The sequence below is a fragment of the Paracoccidioides lutzii genome, assembly GCF_000150705.2.
Source record: "Paracoccidioides lutzii Pb01 unplaced genomic scaffold supercont2.4, whole genome shotgun sequence".
In the NCBI taxonomy this organism is placed as follows: Eukaryota; Fungi; Ascomycota; class Eurotiomycetes; order Onygenales; family Ajellomycetaceae; genus Paracoccidioides; species Paracoccidioides lutzii.
The window spans coordinates 541,573-561,323 of NW_015440950.1; the positions used below are offsets into that span (position 1 = coordinate 541,573).

Below are 19,751 nucleotides of genomic sequence, written 5' to 3' on the forward strand. Positions count from 1 at the left end.
CTTTTCATATAGTTATTAAATGATATCACTTTCCGCTTTCCGTATTCCGTCTACCTTTGAATTTGTTACTTTTGCCCTTTGCCCCCGGTCCCCTATTGATCCGTTTCAAAGAGAGACAGATGCATTTCTGTTTTTGCTCCTCTACAATATGTCTGGGAAACCTCTTTTTCCCATTTTCATAATCCACTCGAAGTGATTGTGGCTGATATTTTGTATTTTAGGAGTGACAAAATATTATCAAATTATTTCTTTATTCTCTCTCAATTCATTTTGACTTTTCCCTTTTCAGATGGATTAAAGGCTAGCATGCTTCAACGTGAAGCTTCTAATGCTTCTAGCAAATGATAACAGTTTTGAGGAAGGAGATATCACAGTAATATTAAGCTGAGATGGATACGTAATTCATGAACCCACTTACATCTTCAAAGCTCACAGTTAATGGCAGCCTTAATACGATAGAAGACATGAAATGGAACGGCATACTTAAGAAATGGAAGGTAAACTTTTGTTTAATAAAATGCACTACACATAATTGTGCATATCTTAAGACAGCTGGCTGGTCTCCAATTTTCTAAATCTTCTAGCAATTCATGTTCCTTGCTTGAAATAGATATCTCCATAATTACTCCCAATCGCGGGGAAGTACTGCGATGCTGTTCGTAGTGCTGCAACACCGGGGTATCCGGTAACTTGTATGCGGGCGACCGCAAGAGGGAGTCGGGACATCAAATTTTGGGGATAAGGGGTGCGCAGCTAGCACGAGATTTCTCATTTAAGCTTTCAAGTATTTCTTTAGCTTATTGTATCATCACTTTGTACACAGAATTCCCCGGCCAGGATGCGTGTCATGCTTGACTTTTGTCCTATATCGTGAAAAAATTACATTCTGTGCCTCCAAACGGAGACAGTCCTATTGTTGGAGAAACTTGTGACACTAATTAGAAAGCAATTCAATGAAAAGAATGAAAAATTAGAGGTCCGGCCCGGATTCGAACCGGGGTTAATGGAAGTTGACGAACTTAAATCAAAATCCACTGTGATAACCACTACACTACAGGACCGCTAGACGTTTTGGGACTAAATTTCTAATGTTATAAAATCTAAAGTTTTAAACGAGGGAACTTGGATATCATTTAAAAAGCTGCGTAAAAGTGGGATCCCCAAAGACAGGGTACCCCTGCGCTATATAACATGACAGAGAAGAGAATGAAAATATTCAGTGCTTATTGCGGATTCGAGGATTGCCCACAGCTATTGCCAGTAGTTCAGTCACCCTTTGGGACTGGAGCATTTCGCCGACCTGCTGGCATGGCGTGTATGCTTTGCTTGAACATCTGATGAAGGTTGATAAGGACCGAATGATGGTCATCAAAAATACTGTTCTTCTGCGTGCATTACAGGCCGAGTAGTGTTCCATTCAAGATGGTTTTCGGTGGCAAGGGGTGGAGTGGAGGCAATCATAGCGTGATAAGCAAACCCGATTGATTGAAGGAGATGCCACAGTCCACAGCGAAGAATAGAAATATAATGTTGTCAAGCCTTTCCCGACCTTATAAAATGAGTACCGCGTCGTTTCCGTGTATCGCAGGTTTTGAACAACACAGCAGCGTACCGGGCATGGCTCGATGATGGCCTTTCGGTGCATCCCGTTTTCGCGCTGTAAAACCAGATTGGGTCAAGTTCATACCTGCAGCATGAGGATCGACGAGTGCTGGATGATTGATGTTCAGGTGTAGAAGTAGCGCCGCATCATAAGTACTTGTGCATGGGGCATCGATGATTCAATGATAGTTCAACCTATTTGGTATCCCAATGTCTATCAAATGCAATATCCCACACAGTCCGGTAGAACTTCCGGGGTTGACTTATACCTGGATATCTCGATCAACATAAGCTATTTGCCTGAGCTCGGTTTCGGTGCTACAAGGAAACCACTCACGCTGATCCCCGAATATTGTTCTTGTTCGATCAGGTACAGCCCTTGGAACTTTAGGGTCCAACATCCTCCTCTTTTATGCTCCATAAAAAAAACGCCAATATCATCAAAGTTAGGTATCAATGATGTGGATTATGGGCTCCTGTAACCAGCGCCCCCCCCCCCCCCCCCCCAAAAATAACCTGAATAATTGAGTGGCTCAGTTGACTGAGTCACTCATATATACCAGATACAGTGAGAAAAGCGGAGAAAAATGGGGAGGGATGTTAGATACCAAATCAATATGTGCTAATAACTAGTGCCTAGCTCAAGATCACGGGACTCGAGCTTCGTGCCATCCATTTAGCTCCGAGTAATAAAAGGGGGATTCCAACGCCACTTTAATCTTTTGCCCACCCTCGACGTTGTTGATTTCTTGTTAATTGCAGTCTTGTATCTTCCAGGGCTGTGACTCTATGTAAAAGCAGAGCAGACAAAGGAGGAGAAGTAACTCCTCACAAATCAAAACCGTCAGACACCTTGATGAAGCTGTCCTGCCGCTAATGCTGTGACCAGTTGCCGGCATCATACTGCGAGTTAAATCCGTGCGGTCTGTGCCCTAACTACCGCTCTTTCGTACCCCTTTTTTCAACCTCGATCTCCCAGTGGTTGATGGCTTTTTTAACCCCGCAACTTGACTATAGCCATAGAATGCTATATATTTTTAGCCGCCCCGTAGTGAGCCTATCACAGGTTTACCCAAAGGACTTGGTCTCCACCATGAATCGATGCAAGAGCCGCCGGTTTCCAGAAACCGACCCATCGTCGCTGATTGATGCTTCCTTGGTACTGGTATCTGTTCAATTTTTGCCCAATTGTTTCTTGAAGGGAATAAAATTAATTCCTCTTCTTTCGGCTTTGCTCCTTTAATGGACAAATATGGCCATTGCGATGAGATATCGCTCAAAGGATCACCCTTATTGTGGAGTCGATCGTCAGGACTTGTCAGGTTCGTCGTTTGCGACAAAAAAACAAACTAAGTCCGTTGCTCTTTTCATGCTTTCACGCTATTATCGCCCATTGGTAGCTCTTCTTTCTTCTTAGCAGTCTTGGCTTCTTCTTTTCTCATTCCTCCTCCCTCATTTGATTCTGTGATAATAAAATAACCGTTTGCTCTGGTCATTTGCTGGGTCATATTTTTTGTTATGTTCGCTTTATTCCCCTCTTTGTGGTGTTAAGTAAAGTGCAATGAACGCGGTTGCGAGGACAGCATCAGATTCCGGGGGTTATGGCATACAATAGGGATCCATATCGAGGTGAGGTTCCTAGCCGTCGAGCCTCGCCTGCTTATCCCATTCCCGTACAGCCTAGGAGCCCTTCTCCCAGAGAGTTCTCGATTCCACATGCGCTTAACGGCAATTACTCCAATGCGAGTACTCCTGAAATCTACTCTCCTACTGCTGCGTCTACTGTTAGCTTCACTTTCCGCTCGCTCAAGTCAGTGCAATCGAATCCGAAGGAACAGTTACCTTTCTCAAAGCCGTTACCACAGGAGGTCTTTGACTGCATTCTTTCACACCTTCACTATTCTCACGCAGCTCCTAACTCTGGAGGCTGCGTAACATGCTATATGAGAGATTTATATTCTTTGTCCCTAACCAGCAGAGCATGGGAAAAGGCTGTGAGGGGAAAGCTGTAAGTTGGCTCTGTTCTTGGTAGATCAATCAATTGCTAAACATATTAGATACAACAAAATCTATATCCAAGGTAACGACTCGCCGGCCCAACTCAAAAAATACAGATGGAAGAGAGGAAGCAGATTGAGGTTGCTGCGACGAACGCTTAGAGAAAGAAAATTGCTGGCAAATGTAGTGATCGAGATCAGAATACCGGATTTAGAGACGGCAACAGGAGGGCATGGAAAACAAAACTTTACGGTACAAGAATACCGAGACCTCGTTGCATCGGTCGTGATGGCGTGTCCAAACTTGGAGCGCCTATTAGGCCTGTCGCTACCATATAACCATGAGTTCGATCGTTTGACGCATGCGCTTTCAACGCGGAAGAAGCTCAAGGAACACGCCTGGATCATCGGAGAAAATTCTGTAGTCCGTGAGCTGTCAAAAGGACAAACTTCAGAACTTTTGGATAGTGGCCAAGTTTTTCAGTTCCTCAACCACCACACCACATGGTCGCATCTCGAGACACTTATGTTACATTCTCTGAATTCTAGCGGAATACTAGAACACGGTGTGTTCCTGCGGATGTTCAACTTCTTGCCGTCTCTACGCCACTTAATAATTACGGGTTTTCATGCAAATGACTTTACAGATCGTACACTGTTATTTTTGCCTCCCTTAATATCTCTCCGCCTTGAAAATCTTCCAGGTCTGACGGAAAACGGACTAGCACATTATACTAGGCGCCCAGAGGCCCGAACCCTCGAATCCTTAACCCTAATAGAACAGAATATTAGCTCTCTCCTTATTATTTCTCAGATCCTTGCGTCTTTGAGGAAACTGGAACGGTTCAGTATTGTCCAGACCAAGACCGTACCAACACTGCCCGATGGCGGGGTGGTATTCCAGCCGCTACTGGCTTCACCAGCTCTGAAACATCTCCATTGGGATGTGGCATGTCCAGACTTGAACATTTCACTAAGCGATTTTCATTCTTTCCCCCCTGTGTCATCGCTAAGTAAATTCAATACAGCCAACTCACATCTCGCACAGAGTATCTTGAGTTCGGGATTTCCGCATCTTGAATCCCTTCGCGCTCCCTTTGATGTGGACCCACTGGGCGCAATACAGTCTGTTTGTCGGCCTACGCGGAATGGTCAGATCATGGTTCCTGCAGACCGATATTCCCTCCCGCGCAGCTCGCATGGATCGATTACGAGGCGACCATTAGCGCTGCCCGGTGGAAACAACCTGAGTTCAGCTCGCATACGCGGCCAAACTCTCATCGACAAGTCGTCTAAAGATAATGAAACGGGTATCAAGATCGTGGTTAGTGATCACTCGGGAGGATTCAAGCTTCCATCCCAACCCATATCATCCGATCCTACCCCTGAGCTTGGAGTGGACGATAGATACAACATTCTCGGTCCGTTGAAAAAGCAAGAGCTTGCTCCACCTGGGGAAGAATCGCACGGGATAACGGTGCATGAGTTCACACTTCCATTATGCATGGGGAGAATCTGGACATCGCCCACTTCAACAACAGCCAAGGCACCTCCCCGCTTTATCCTCACGCCCGATATCCCCACCTCAGATGCAGACGGAGGCCTAATAAGTTGGCGCCATTTCCTTTCCGCAAATCAAACACTAGCATACTTCGCTTCATTATCGCCGTTGTTGCCACCGCTCACTGGCAGAACAGACACCAGTTCAACCATTAACTATGCCTCCTCTGCTACTCCTTCTCCACCAGGCACGTCTCTATTCGGTTCCTGGCCTTCTGGAGGCGGTAGCGGGAACAACCATTTGAATCATAAGTCAAGTCGGCCGCTGTCTCCACGGTCCACATCACCTATGTCTCCGACGACGCTGATAGGAAGTTCCCAAGGTATCACTGGCGCTGGAGGACCGCCATCCTGGACTACCAAGGAGACGTGCGACGGATCCTGGAATCGGGGACATAAAGTGGGGAAGGACTGGTGGTTTCACGTTGAACGGGAGCGACCGGTCAACACCATCTCAGCAGATTTTGTGAGGTTGGAGCAGCTGTTTTGAAGTAAAGAGCACTCCATCTTTTAATTCTTTTGAGATCTTATTTTTTTCTTCTTAATTTTGATACATACTTGGGGTTTATTATTATTCTACTGTGTATATTTAATATTTCGTTTCATTCTTATTTCACCGTCTCTTCGTCCTGCATCTCCTCTATTTTCAGATTAACCTACGCTTTTTTTCTGAGCTGTTCGTCGAAGGGCCTCCTTCTCCAAAAGGGGCTCTCTTCTAGAATAGCTTCGAGCCTCCTGACTCCATTCCATTGCCGGTTTACTTTCCTTGCCTGGCAGCACTATACCCACATCTTTGTTTTCCTACCATCACATCGTTTACCCTTTCGATTTCGATTTCTTCCTTTCTTCAGAACCAAGCCGGACCTATCTTTTCACCAGTGGATTTATATAATATTCATTTACCGACATCATCTTCGTTTTTGGGAAATATGGGAAAGTTTTTGGTTTAACTACACCTTAAAACAATAGTAGATAATTTGATCAGTATCTTGCTAGGAAGAGTTTGTGTAAATTGATATAGGCGAGATATGATCTTGCCGCCTTCCGCTAACTGACCATGATTTTTTTTTTTTTTTTTTTTTTCACATTATTCGTCCAGCGCTTATCCCTTAGCCAAGTGAAAGTACAGCACACATGAACAAGACTCGATGGAATAGATAAAATTAAAGCAGCATCGAGACTGATTCAATAATTTTTAATGTAACCACTGGCTTCAATGCTGTAGTTATTCTGCTATTCGTATACATGAAACAACTTTAACTGATCACCAGAGAGGGAATATACGAAAGAGCAAAGGAAAAATATATTAAACATAAATGCCTGCACTGGTATCCTTCTTCTTCGCCATCACCTCCGCAATCGCATCGACATAATGCTCATGGCCAACTTTATTCATACCCTTACGCAACGCAATCATTCCAGCCTCCACACACACAGCCTTCAACTGCGCACCACCAAACTCATCGGTACTCCGGGCAAGTTCAGCCCAGTTGACACCATCATCGACAGCCATCTTCCGCGAGTGGATTCGCAGGATCTGAGCACGTGCTTCTTCGTTAGGGAGAGGGAACTCAATCTTACGATCTAGACGGCCGGAACGCAAAAGGGCCGGATCGAGCACGTCAACCCGATTTGTAGCAGCAAGCACTTTGACGCGGTCGTCGGAAGCGAAACCGTCTAGCTGGTTGAGGAGTTCAAGCATGGTACGCTGTACCTCCCGGTCACCGGATTTTTCGGAATCGAAACGCTTTGTGCCTACGGCATCAAGTTCGTCGATGAAGATGATCGATGGGGCCTTTTCCTTGGCGAGGGCGAAACAGTCACGGACGAGTTTTGCGCCATCTCCGATGAACATCTGCACTAGTTGGGGCCCGGCAAGTTTGAGGAATGTGGCGTTTGTTTGGGCGGCGCAGGCGCGGGCAAGAAGAGTTTTACCAGTACCAGGGGGCCCGTACATGAGAGCTCCTGTGACATAGAATGAAGTAGTTAGAAGTGTGTGTGCTGAAGGCATTGGGCCGTGTCAAAATGGTAAGGAATCAACGAACCTTTCGGTGCTTTAATACCGATCTTCTTGAACCGCTCAGCTTCCTTCATTGGCCATACCACTGCCTCAACAAGCTCTTCGATTTGCTTATCCAACCCGCCCACATCTGTGTACTTCTCCGTTGGCTTCTCATCAACCTCCATCGCCTTGACTCGGCTATCATATTCGGCCGGTAGAGTGTCCAAAACAAGGTATGAATCCTTATTAACACCAATAAGGTCGCCTGGTTTAAGTTTTTCATGATCGACAAGACCGATGAGAGGCAGGAAGATTGTTTGACGGGTTGATGTTTTGATGACAGCCGATTTGCCAACTCGAGTGGCGTCTAGATCGATATTGGCACCTTCTTCGGCAGCTTCCTTTTCAACATCAAGATCGAGGAGCTCAACCACATTGCCTACGAGATATGGCAGTTGTCTGGGAAAGAAGGGAGGGAAATGTAAATATTAGTCACGGTATAAGATAGGGAGCGCTCTGGTCTACATGCGTAGAAATCTGACGTTTGCGGCGACCAAAGCAGCATACCGGTTATTCTCAATCTTATCCAAATTATCCTTTATCTTCTCCTGCATCGTGTGCTGTTCATGGGTCAAGCGCTGGAACTCGCTCTTCATGATCCGCATATCGTTCTCTAGCAGTTTCCGTCTGTTGATGATATCTCTGGTGCTTGATCGCAGGATCTCTTCGTCTATTAGGCTGTCCTCCTCTTCTTTCTTATCCGCCTCCGAATCATTCATTTCGGTATCACCGTCCTTGTTTGTTTTCTTCTCATCGTCCTGGTCCTTCTTCTTGTTTCTGTCTTCACGCTCCAGATCATCGAGATCCTCAAGAGTCGACATAGTGGCGGTTGACAGATGTTAGATTCGGCGGTGGGAAATGGGGAAATATCGCGTATGTCCGGGGTAGGGTATCTTGACGTCACTAAGAAATAATAGCGAATAGTATACGAAACACGGATGCAGATAGAGGGAGGCAGAATTGGTTGGTGTTTGACTGTAAATGTTCTGTTGATGTTGGATGCTGTTCGGAGCTTGAATAATGAGGTAGTCAAGCTGTTCCTGACTGGGACTAGTTAACGGCTTTTGTTTTTGCACGTACGCTCTTTGCCTAGATCACGTGTTATTTCCTATGCAATACGGACAGGCCTTCCCGGCTTTATAAACCGTCTATATATTTCTCTATGTTCAATAAAAACTCCTCAAAATCACATATACACGGTGGGCCTCATATGAAGGAATTTTATCATGGACAATGCCGTCAACTATATCCTATTCAAGACCTTTTCCCGGCCATCCTTGAGCAGCATATATCGAGACATGAAATCGTCGTGATTTACTTTTATACCATATTAGATGTCGGAATTGTCCAGAGTGTCTCCTCGAGGGGAAAAAAAGGGGGGGAAATAATATAGAAAATGGGGGACTCACTATAACCGCCACATATCCTCCTCTTTCCCGAAAACGGAGAACGACCATGAAGCATTCTCCAGTTGTCGAAAACTACGTATCTGTCAACAAACTGTCTGGGGAATGGTTATTACGATGGGAATTGGTAATGGCTGCCATAGACATACTCATCGGGGAACCTGGATCCAGCTGAAACCAACGCTCCATATCCTTCCGCATAATAATCTCATTCCATTTCCTGGCTGCGGTATACCATTTGTTAATTTGCTCCGGCGACGCGTCAACTAAAGGACTTCTATCCTCATTATTCCATCGGACCTGATACAGCTCTCCTGTAACTGGATGGTGGTTGAGCACTGGGAACGGTCGAGCTGGTTGCATGCAGACATCTTCGTTGCCGCTAGCATGCCCGCTTATACACTGTTCTGTTAATACCCTGTAAGCTTCTTGGTCCTCTTTATATAGGGTCCTTGCAGCCTCGAAGCCATCGACAAGAAGCGATTCTCCGCCAGAACCGTCGGTGTGGGAGAGCATATGGAACATTTGAAGGCCTGCTGGATCTGTAAAATATGTGGTGTCCGTGTGCGCGCCGAGACCCTCGGCTGTATATGCCATGTCTTTCAGGGAAAGATCAGATGTGAAGTCCCAGAATCCACCTGTCACGGTTTTAGTTTCATACATCGTACTGTGTGTCTAAGGCTGTTGCGCTTAAGAACTCACCGTAATGTGTATGTCTGATGAATGATATTCGTTCCAAGAGTTTCTCCGTGGCTTCAGGGGTTGCCGGACAGCCCTTGACAAACGAAAATCCCCATCGATACTTGCAAGGCAAATTTGTTAGCATATAAGCGTAGATCCTACTTGCTTGCGTTGAAATATGGAACACTTAGACGAACAATGTTATCTGTCCATACCCTCACTCCGTCGGAGGAGGACATCACCTCATCGTACAGGACAGTTGGGTAGGCCTTTGGGTCATTGGCCATGGCTTGTCTCTCAGAGCTGCCAACGACATTAAAAATCAAAACTAAGCCTGTAAAACAACATCGAGGCAGTTTTTCAATACCTAAATATCGCAGTCTCAGGTGCAGAGCGGTCTTGGTTAAGATGGTGTTCTGATAGCCAGTTATAACCGTATGTGCTAACATGGCCATCATTTGCCCCTGATGATTGGTAAGAATAAGAGGACATAGCCGGGAGGATGGGCACGGCTAACTTACATTCGATCTCTAAATGATTCTCTAGATTCCTCACAGCTGATGGACGAATATCGACAGGTATCTGAAGGTCCGCAAAATCAGATAATTGAAGAGAAACGTAAAGTGACACAATGATGAGTAGGTATGATTACCGCAAATGTATCAACGAGTCGCTGTCTCGTGTCAGAATGAATACATTTACTGCACTGGCAGTTATCTCTAGGACTCAGTTAGCAAGAGGTAAAACAAGTAAGGAACTTTGATACGGTGATATGAAAACACAAACCTCAACCACAAACCCGGCCTAGATCAATACGATCAATTCAACAACAATCAACTTAGAAGACCCCAACAAAGCGAATATGCAGATGGATGTAGCATTGCCGATAAAGGGATATCAATGAGAGGCTTACCATTTGCCCGTATTGCCTCCAGGAAGATCCACAGATACAAGGGCATAATCCCGCTTGTTCACGGTCCCGAACTGAGCAGCACGAACTGCGGAGGGTGTTGCTGGAACATAATTTACGGCGAGTGATGAAAACGCAGCAGATTCCTTAGCACCATATGCTCTTCCAGAGAGGCTAGGAGCATAGGAATGACCTCCTTTGATAGACCGTGATGCAAGTACCTGCTTCCACGGTTAACCGCCACAACTCTCACCGGCGCCTCCTATCTATCGTTTGGATATATGGCTGATATCCATGGATGGAACCGACTTACCAATCGGCCCCTCCTTGCTTGAGATAAAACGCTGCTGCTTGCAGTCCTGTGCTTCCATAACGCATTAGTTTGATTTGCGCTGTTTGTATGTACATGTAGTATGTAGTTGATTTACTGAGAGGGTCTGTAGGAGTGGATGTGGGTAGAAGACATCCCACCTTTCATGGACTGCACACGCTGCTCTTTTGAGCGCCCTTAAAGCAGAAGGATTTACGGATGACATATTTTGGGCAATAGTAGTTTGCATGTATTCTTATTGTTGAGGGTGCGATCCTTTTTGTTGTACTGGAACTAAATACACAAGGTATATGATTAAAAATATATGCGGTTGTTGTCAGATGAGACACTTTGGTGACGGGCAGAGGCCGGATTTAATTTTTATGGTAGGCCCAGAGGCTCCACCTCGTCTTGTCCTGGCCCCGGAAATCATCAGAAACAGCTTGAGACAGCTCATAAACTAGATATGTATCTGTTTTGGTTTGGGGAGAGATCCAACGGCGTTTAACCCAATTTTCATCCTTTTAAGCAACCATGGGGAACTCCGTAAAGGTACATGGCATTAACCCAGGATATTATATTTGCCATTGCACTTAACCAGGGTAAAAAAAGTATATGTAATCTAATTAGTTGTGCTAAAATAAACAACGTAAATATATAATTAAAGCCGGGAGGTTTCTAGGAATCAGGCAAATCCTCCCACTCCCTTTCCAAAACACAGCGCGTGCAATTACAGCCTACTCTTCCCTCCAACCACATGAACCAGCGCCCGGCCATTGCTCAATACAACCTTGCCCTTCCCATTCTTAACCACAAACACAACCTCCTCAAATCCACCTTCGGTCTTTCCCGTCCTCCATATCTCCGTGATCAGCTTGACACCAGGGATCACGGGAGACGCAAATCGCGCCTGGAACTCCTTGATATTCTTGGGATCGCTGCCACCCAGAGTCTTCAAGATTCCGTGCGCAGCCATATTCCAGCTGAAGAGACCGTGGATAATGACACCGCCAAAGCCCATCTTCTGGCCTGGTTCTGGCGTTGCGTGGAGAGGGTTATAGTCTCCGTTCAACCTGTAGATGGAAGATTTTTTCAGTCACCATAATTTACAGGACAAGAGCTGTCCGAGATATATCTATATCTATATATATATATATATATATTTAAAGAAAAGAGCTAATGGAAACCTACCGGTAAAGCAGCGGTGTTTGCGCATCAGTCTGGTACTCATAGACAGCATCCGGCTTCTTTCCCTGGGGAGGGGGATAGTTCACCGAAGCGGGACCTGGACGGACAATACCATCAGCCACCCCTTTCATCCTTTGCAGGATGTGAAGAAAAAGAGAAAGTAACGGTATATATATATATATATAAATAACAAAAAAACCCATATCACTCACCTTTCGGCCCACCCCAATTGCCCTGCCCAACAAAAAATCCACTCCCAACAGCCTTGGAATAAATCTCCCCTGTCTCCTTATCGATAATCCGCTGCTCAGTCTCTACGACCGAGCCGGCGTTCCCCTTATCATAGACGCCAACAACAGAGCTTCGGAGCTCAAACTTGCGGCCCTCACTGGAGACAGGCAATGGCTTGAGGAATGTGATTTTGCGCTGGCCGTCGACGACACGGCGACTGTCGAAGGCGGGCACGCCGGGGATGACACTTCCGGATTTTTGGGCGTAGAAGTCTGTCACTTCTTGGTTTGTGAGCTTGAATGCTGTGCTTGTTATATGGATTATTAGCATGTAATCAGTTTCAGAATGGGGTCACTCCGGCTGGCTTTTTTCCCTTCTATTTCTTTCTTCGCTAATTGGGACATACGGAGGATAATGGGATATGTAGGGAACACGCAGAAGTTTGGATGAAGTTCCTGGATTGATTTGGTTAGCTGGTCGGCATTTTTCTGATGGGGAGGAAAAATATTGAACAACATACGTAGAGGAAATGAAGTTCATCAGCTTTTGCTCCAATGCTATTTGCGAAGAGGAGGACATCCCTCTTCGTCCAGCTCACGTCCTGACTGGGGAACTGATGACCGACTCCTGGTCCGCTCATTGTGATAGATGTCTTAGATTGATTTAGAAGTTTGAATAGAACGGTTCCGAAGTTCGGATATATGACAAGAATACAACAAGAATAAAATAAATTACCAGCTGAAAGCTCGATGTTTCCAGATTAAATATGTTATGTCTTTTGCGGGGGAATTCAACATTTAACGGTTGCGGCAGTCCGGGCTCTTGTGCGGTGAGCCGAGGCAGCGGAGAGCTTTGTGAATGGCAGCAATGTAAATGCCACGCATATCGGCAAATCTACCCATATACCTACCTTTGTATGGATATACGATTCTCTAATCATAGTTTCCGAAATACTCGCAGAGAGCCATATTTTGTGGTCTGCGGACATCACGGAGTCTAGCTGGGCGGGAGAACTCGAAAAGATACAAGGCATCTCGACAACAAAGTCGTGTGTATGAAGCAGCTAAAGATTAAGCATCAACTCGGGTATCTCTAACCAATCGAGGAGCTTTAGAAATCGTTATCCTATATCATTTGTTCCACATAATCGGACGCCACATTATGCTCCTTTGCCCCCAACGCCAGTAGCCCCTATTCCCTTCCTTTCTCTCGTCTTTTCTTCTATATATCGAATTTCCTCCGGCCAGATCACAGAGAATGCGCACGCAAGCGATGTAATGCTGGTTTCCTCTGATGCAATTCATTCTGCATCTGGTACCTGATCAGATACCATGAAGGAACGCATGGTAAGATTTTCAATCGAATAAATCTCTCACAGATAACAAGAAGAAGGTAAAACCGAGATTTAACAGCAATGCATTTTAACACCTTTGCAAAGAAGTTAGCACCTCGTCAGTCTGTTGATTTAGGGGACGAGATGAAAGGACGCCTACATTTTGTACTCACAGCTGCCTTGCGCAGCACGAATCCCATCTTCCGTCTCGAACGTGTACGAAATCTTAATATCGAGATCACGCTTGTTTTTCTCATTAGGTTTATTCTTCAGAAAACCAGTGACAGATTCGTTCTCCTCAATAGTGAGGACTTCACGAATATAGAACACTGTCTGCTTCCAGTGGGTGTACTTGGCGTGGGGACCGGTAGAGAACCGGATGTGCTTGTGGCATGCGGTGAAATCGATATCGAACCAGGCGATGATGGCATGAATGAAATCGCTGCGTTTCGCGGTGAGTTTGAAGGGGACTGTGAAGGCGAGATCGGCGGTGGTGACTGTGTAGAGATCAAGGGTAAGGACGGGGCATGGGTCGGTGACTAGGGCTTTCAATTCGACGGTGTCGACAAGGGGTTCGGTGAGGGCGACGTCTTTCATGGGGGAATAGTTGAAACCCCATACATTGTCCCAGACTATCAGAACGGAGGTGTTAGACTAACTGGAGTGTTGTAGGGAACGAAAAGAAAGCGCATAGACAATAGAAAACATACATCCGATTTTGTCATCTTTATACTCGCCATCCTCAATGGCAGCAAGGTATATGGTAGCCCTGTCTGGGAAGATCTTGCCATCGGGGACAAGATAGGTGTCGCGAGCGTAGAGAACAGTGTCCAACATGGATTCGTAGAGAAGGAAATAGCCCATCCATTCAGATATAATGATATCGACTTTGGGGAACGGGAGGTGTACTTCTTCCATCTTGCCCTGGAGAAGGGTGATCTTGTCTGCCATGCCGTTTACTGCCACGATCTGGCGGGCCTTCTCGATGATGGAGGACATATCAACGCCAATAACATGATTGGCACCTGCGCGAACGGCAAACCTGGAGGCAGAATGTAATTGTCAGATTTTGTCCATTCAGGTATTGTTAATGTATATACATTTTCTTTTCGCAAGATACATGACATACATGCTGAGAATACCGGTCCCGCACCCCACATCAAGTACTATCTTATTTTTGAAAAGATGACGATTTTGGTAAATAGCATCTCGGTATGATCTTGTGCGAACTTCATCTTTCTATAAGAACGAGGAAGGAAAACTATAATTAGCTTCTTCTCTTCTGGACGCCGGTTGTGCGAACTGGGGCAATTCCACTCACAAGCATCTCCTCATGAATGCCTGTTACCGTTGTTTTCTTCGTCAGTTATATAAATTCGAGAGGGGTGGTAATCAGGGTCAATTTACCATGGTGATCGTAGCTAGGACAATGTTAGATATATTGAAGGGTTATAGAGGTAAGGATATCTTCTCATACCTCGTAAAATAGCGAACCTCTGCGTGGTCCAGGCCAGCCATCCGGTCCACGCTGGACGACTGAGGGGGGGACGAGGTATCCATTTTGTTCGAAGCTCCGTTCATTGCGTCTTGAAAAAAGGGATAGAATGAACGACAACGATGCAAAGACGAAACTCTCTTGGGATGAAGATATAAAAAAAAAATTGCAAAGAGAAATCTGCAGCTTGGAAAGGAATTTTATATTGTGTCGAGGAGGCGAGGGGTAGAGGCGGTTTGCAGAAATCTCTCCCTTAGCCTCGCAGAAAATAAATAACAGGCGGACTTTGGGTTGAAGGTTAAAGCGGGCGCTAGTCCCAAACTGGCTAGACTCACCAGCAAGGCTGTCGGTGGATCTGATTCGACGGCGCCTTCGACAGGGGCTTAATCTAGTGCTATTTCGGGATCGAGCCCTATGCCCTAAGCTCTGGGCTACTTGGGGCTCAGTAACCCTCTAGATTTTACCTGTGCCTGGGCAATTAGCTCAGTTGGTAGAGCGTTCGCTTTGCATTCCCCCGCGTGCGAAAGGTCGTGATTTCGATTATCACATTGTCCATTTTAGTTTTTCCTTTTCCTTTCCTTTTTATTATTATTATTATCATTATTATTAATTTTTCATTTATATATATTTATTAATGTTGAATTTTGAATTTTGAAGAAACGATTCCGGCGTTGTGCAATGCTGCTCTGGGGTTACTTTTCTGCCCGTGGAAGATGCCCAAAGTGTTGTTTGTGTGGTCCAAATGTTGTCATCCCCGACCGACCACGGAGCTCCCAAAAGTATTCCTCGCGTATTGACGTTCAATGAAGCTTTGCGATGTCCTTACAACAACAATGGTGCTCATTATCGGTGAGAGACCGATTTACCGGCAGGTTCTTTTTTTTACCTCTTTGATATTTTTAATTGGTAGCTCCACGGCGTCTACTGGGGACAGGCTTCCGGATTTCAAGGAGTGCGTGAAAGTAAGCCTCTCCCTCCTCCTTAATCCGCTGGGACCATCCCATCAGAAGTAACAGTCAACACGACAGGTATGCAAGGCGGAAAATTGCGAAAAGGGGAAGTTATCGCCGCGTAAGTATCATTTCTGCTCTATAGGCATTTTATCTGTCTCTGACCTTTTTTTTTTTGGTTTTTCGAAATTTTGGCTTAACAGCTCTCTACCTCCGGCTCCTATTATGGGATTGCCCTGCGGAATGCGATTACATATGCCAACACATCATAACAGACCGCCGCGTTAATCGAGATCCTCCAATGCTCGAACCCGTCCTTCAATTCCACGGCAAATGGCCATTCTACCGAATACTAGGCATGCAGGAGCCGTTCTCTGTCATTTTCTCTTTCCTGAATCTCCTCGCCCATCACCAGGGGATGGCCCGGATTCGAGAGTCGATACCTCGCTCATATCCAATGCGACCATTCTACCTTGCATTTGGGTACTTTGGCTTAGCCAGCTGGATTTTCAGCATGGTATTCCACACCCGCGATCTCCCCGTGACTGAAAAGCTCGATTACTTCGCGGCTGGCGCAAGCGTGCTGTATGGGCTATATCTTGCTGTTGTTCGAATATTCCGCCTCGACCAGACGACACCCCCCGTCAAGCCCACGCTGCTCCGGGTGTGGACGATCATCTGCATGGCATTGTACATTACCCATGTTTCGTACCTGAGTTTCTGGTCTTGGGATTACACGTATAACATGGCTGCGAATGTTACAGTAGGGGTGGTGCAGAATCTTCTGTGGACATGGTTTAGCATCTCGCGGTACCGGAAGTATATGAAATCGTGGACTGCGTGGCCGGGCATGATCGTTGCGTGGATTATCGTCGCGATGAGTCTGGAGCTGCTTGACTTCCCGCCTTGGCATGGCTTGATTGATGCGCATAGCCTGTGGCATTTGGGGACTGTAGTGCCTACTGCGTGGTGGTACACGTAAGTTGTATATAACCCTTTCAAAACAACATAAATGTGCTGTGCATCCTCTAATCCGGTGAATGGTGCTGTATAGATTCCTTGTGAAAGATGCCCAGGATGATCTCGCTGGGCAGCGATTGAAGGCTTAGATGTGTCTTATATTTAACTTCATGTAGTGCTTTTTCGATTTGGGGCATTATGGATGGTATCCATAGATGTTGCAGTTCGGGATATATATAGGATATGCTCTGTGGGTTTTTTAATGTGGGGTCGAGTGGTTACTCCTGCAGATCTAAACATTTTGGAAGTTCGATTGAAGCATTTCATATCATTTCATTTCATTTCATTTTATTTTCCTTGCTCTTTATTCCCCTTCTGTTTACTCCGTATGTCGCTGGGTGGGGGTGGGGGGGGGGGGGGATGGCCATGATTATGACACTTTTCTTTTTCTTTTTTTTTTTTTTTTTTTTCCCCTTGCCAAAGAATAATTGTTGGAGAATTGATGAGCGATTTAAATCATGGCCAAAGCAAACTACCAATATGTGACTCCTTTTAAGTTGACTCCCTCTAACCTTCTGTTGGTTGGTTCCTCAGCCCCTGTTCAAGCAAGCTTAAAACACTTATCTATGCAGACTGTTGATTCCTTGCACAGCTGAAATAGGCTGAGATCCACAAAGGGCTTGGAATAGTTAGCAAACTTTCTTTCCTCGTTTGGGTTCCCCCGGGGCGTGCCTCACCCACCTCATGCATGACTCAGCCACTTCCAAGGCGTCTTAAGCTTTGTCAAGTCAAGCATCATCCATCCTCGCTCTTCCCCCTCTCTTGACCCCTCTCTGATCGTATAAATTCTTTTATCCCACCACCACCTCCTCCATCCCGCTATTTGCGGTGATCAAGCATACACTTTTGCTATCCCAAATTCGCTATGGCGTCCTCAGCGGTAAAGAAAACCATTGTCGATGCTGCTGCTGCGTACACCAAGCCTGAGGGTATAGTCTTCGAATATGGCACAGCTGGTGTAAGTTTTAAGCTTCCATTGTTACAGTGGCTCTCTATGGGTGGTAGTCTAATTGACAATTACGTCTACAGTTTCGTATGAAAGCGTGAGATCCACCGAATACTTCTGTTTTCGAATCCCCAGTCCTATCATCGATATTTCTTTTTCCCACTTGTTTCGCAACACAATGCCTCGCTAACTGATCCTTCTGCCACAATCAGGGATGTCCTCAATACGGTTGTCTTTGCCGTCGGGCTTCTAGCCAGTCTTCGCTCCAGAAAACTCAATGGTCAAACCATTGGTGTTATGATCACCGCGAGTCACAATCCCGCTGAAGACAATGGTATCAAGCTTGTGGACCCAATGGTATGTGGTTCATTATATGGCTTGACGGTTGGTCAAGTGCTGACATCCTCGTGTTCTAGGGTGAGATGTTGGTGGTAGGTTAACCCGTACCTGGCAATACGTGGCGTCGCATCGCTTCGTCGATATGTTGGCTTATGCACTGGTTTTTCAAACCAAATTTTAGGCGAACTGGGAAAAATACGCAACCAGATTGGCAAATGCACCCCTTGAGAAATTAGGGGATATGTACAGCGACCTCATCGATGAGATTGAAATTAAGATGGAGAACCCCGCTCGCGTGGTCTTCGCCCGCGATACTCGCGCCTCAGGCTCGCGCCTCGTCGGCGTGCTCTCCTCCGCGCTCACTGCGACGGAGGCCGAATTTGAAGACTTCAAATACTTGACCACTCCCCAGCTTCATTACATCGTCCGCTGCAAGAATACGCTGGGTACTCTCTATGAATATGGTGAACCTACGGAGAAGGGTTACTACCAGAAACTTAGTGCAGCCTTCAAAAAAGTCATGAGGGGACGCGCCACGTCTGGTGCAGTAGCGGTTGATTGTGCAAATGGCGTTGGAGGCCCTAAACTTAGAGAGCTGATCAAGTATTTGCCTAACGCTCAGGCAGGAGGCGTGGACATAAAAGTCATCAACGACAACGTGATCAACCCGGAAAGCTTGAACTACGAGGTAAGAATATTCACTTTGAACTTTCTATTCGCCTGTGATTTGCTAATGGATCCTTTTATCCAGTGTGGTGCGGATTTTGTGAAAACCAAACAGCGTGCCCCACCCTCTTGCAAAGTCTCGACTCATGAACGCTGCGCTTCACTTGATGGCGACGCAGATCGTATAGTTTTCTACTATCTTGACACAGGCAATATTTTCAAGTTGCTTGATGGGGACCGAATCGCAACCCTTGCTGCCTCTTTCATTGTTGAATTAGTCAAGAATGCTCAACTTGGAAGCAAACTTAAGATTGGCGTTGTTCAGACCGCCTATGCGAACGGCTCAAGTACGGAATATATAGAAAAAGTTCTCAAGCTTCCCGTCATTTGCACACCCACTGGAGTGAAGCATCTCCACCATGCCGCGATGAGATTCGATGTGGGAGTCTACTTCGAAGCCAATGGACATGGAACCATAACCTTCTCAGAGCACGCTCTCAAAACCATTAAATCCACAGAGCCTCGATCTCCAGCCCAACAATATGCCTTGGAAAGCCTCATTGCTCTCACGGAACTCATAAATCAAGCGGTTGGCGATGCCCTGTCAGACTTGCTCCTCGTCGAAGTGATACTCGCCCACAAAGGTTGGAGTCTCAAGGAATGGATATCGACATACACAGACCTGCCATCCCGCCTCGTTCGAATTGAAGTTGCTGATCGGTCAATATTCAAAACTGTCGATGCAGAACGGAAGCTTGAATCGCCAGCAGGCTTGCAGGCTCGTATCGATGGCCTCCAGTCGCAGTATAACAGGGGCCGTAGCTTTGCTCGTGCCAGTGGGACGGAGGATGTGGTTCGAGTGTATGCTGAGGCAGCGACGCGATCTGAGGCTGACGATCTGGCTACACGGGTTGCAAGCACTGTACAGGATGCTGGAAGAGCTAGGAATTTGCAGTAGTGGATCCAAAAAGCAGAAAACAAGAAAAGGAGGGAAGGACTAAAAAAAAAAAGAAAAAGAAAAAAGAAAACTCAAATTATCGGTATATTCATACACC

The 19,751-nt window shown here is 46.0% G+C and overlaps 7 protein-coding genes and 2 non-coding genes across 9 annotated transcripts; 4 read left to right on the forward strand and 5 right to left on the reverse strand.

Annotated features, from left to right (window-relative positions):
* Positions 1–974: 974 nt before the first annotated feature.
* PAAG_11397 lies at positions 975–1,061 on the reverse strand. The gene has a single exon. It is a non-coding gene; the product is annotated as a tRNA-Gln (tRNA).
* A 2,142-nt stretch (positions 1,062–3,203) lies between these two features.
* On the forward strand, positions 3,204–5,649 carry PAAG_01925 (hypothetical protein; the record flags this gene model as incomplete). Its single annotated transcript, XM_015844490.1, has 2 exons — positions 3,204–3,610; positions 3,660–5,649. The coding sequence occupies 2 exons, from the start codon at positions 3,204–3,206 to the stop codon at positions 5,647–5,649; spliced, it is 2,397 nt and encodes a 798-aa protein (XP_015701494.1).
* An 816-nt stretch (positions 5,650–6,465) lies between these two features.
* On the reverse strand, positions 6,466–8,042 carry PAAG_01926 (hypothetical protein; the record flags this gene model as incomplete). Its single annotated transcript, XM_015844491.1, has 3 exons — positions 6,466–7,124; positions 7,205–7,620; positions 7,729–8,042. The coding sequence occupies 3 exons, from the start codon at positions 8,040–8,042 to the stop codon at positions 6,466–6,468; spliced, it is 1,389 nt and encodes a 462-aa protein (XP_015701495.1).
* Positions 8,043–8,702: 660 nt separating this feature from the next.
* Positions 8,703–10,754, reverse strand: PAAG_01927 (hypothetical protein; the record flags this gene model as incomplete). The annotated part of the gene is made up of 10 exons (XM_015844492.1): positions 8,703–9,265; positions 9,330–9,429; positions 9,506–9,611; positions 9,676–9,772; positions 9,830–9,890; positions 9,961–10,027; positions 10,095–10,112; positions 10,222–10,439; positions 10,532–10,582; positions 10,647–10,754. 10 exons carry the CDS (start codon positions 10,752–10,754, stop codon positions 8,703–8,705), a joined length of 1,389 nt encoding a protein of 462 aa, XP_015701496.1.
* A 504-nt stretch (positions 10,755–11,258) lies between these two features.
* PAAG_01928 (peroxisomal dehydratase) lies at positions 11,259–12,587 on the reverse strand (the record flags this gene model as incomplete). Its single annotated transcript, XM_002795994.2, has 5 exons — positions 11,259–11,601; positions 11,720–11,813; positions 11,929–12,249; positions 12,354–12,402; positions 12,468–12,587. 5 exons carry the CDS (start codon positions 12,585–12,587, stop codon positions 11,259–11,261), a joined length of 927 nt encoding a protein of 308 aa, XP_002796040.1.
* Positions 12,588–13,436: 849 nt separating this feature from the next.
* Positions 13,437–14,861, reverse strand: PAAG_01929 (HNRNP arginine N-methyltransferase; the record flags this gene model as incomplete). Its single annotated transcript, XM_015844493.1, has 6 exons — positions 13,437–13,912; positions 13,991–14,322; positions 14,410–14,519; positions 14,602–14,621; positions 14,688–14,701; positions 14,758–14,861. The coding sequence occupies 6 exons, from the start codon at positions 14,859–14,861 to the stop codon at positions 13,437–13,439; spliced, it is 1,056 nt and encodes a 351-aa protein (XP_015701497.1).
* A 386-nt stretch (positions 14,862–15,247) lies between these two features.
* Positions 15,248–15,330, forward strand: PAAG_11398. The gene has a single exon. It is a non-coding gene; the product is annotated as a tRNA-Ala (tRNA).
* Positions 15,331–15,517: 187 nt separating this feature from the next.
* On the forward strand, positions 15,518–16,834 carry PAAG_01930 (Mn2+ homeostasis protein (Per1); the record flags this gene model as incomplete). The annotated part of the gene is made up of 5 exons (XM_015844494.1): positions 15,518–15,624; positions 15,686–15,737; positions 15,804–15,846; positions 15,929–16,703; positions 16,780–16,834. The coding sequence occupies 5 exons, from the start codon at positions 15,518–15,520 to the stop codon at positions 16,832–16,834; spliced, it is 1,032 nt and encodes a 343-aa protein (XP_015701498.1).
* A 776-nt stretch (positions 16,835–17,610) lies between these two features.
* Positions 17,611–19,654, forward strand: PAAG_01931 (phosphoacetylglucosamine mutase; the record flags this gene model as incomplete). Its single annotated transcript, XM_015844495.1, has 5 exons — positions 17,611–17,703; positions 17,827–18,048; positions 18,108–18,122; positions 18,212–18,718; positions 18,782–19,654. 5 exons carry the CDS (start codon positions 17,611–17,613, stop codon positions 19,652–19,654), a joined length of 1,710 nt encoding a protein of 569 aa, XP_015701499.1.
* Between the last annotated feature and the right edge of the window lie 97 nt (positions 19,655–19,751).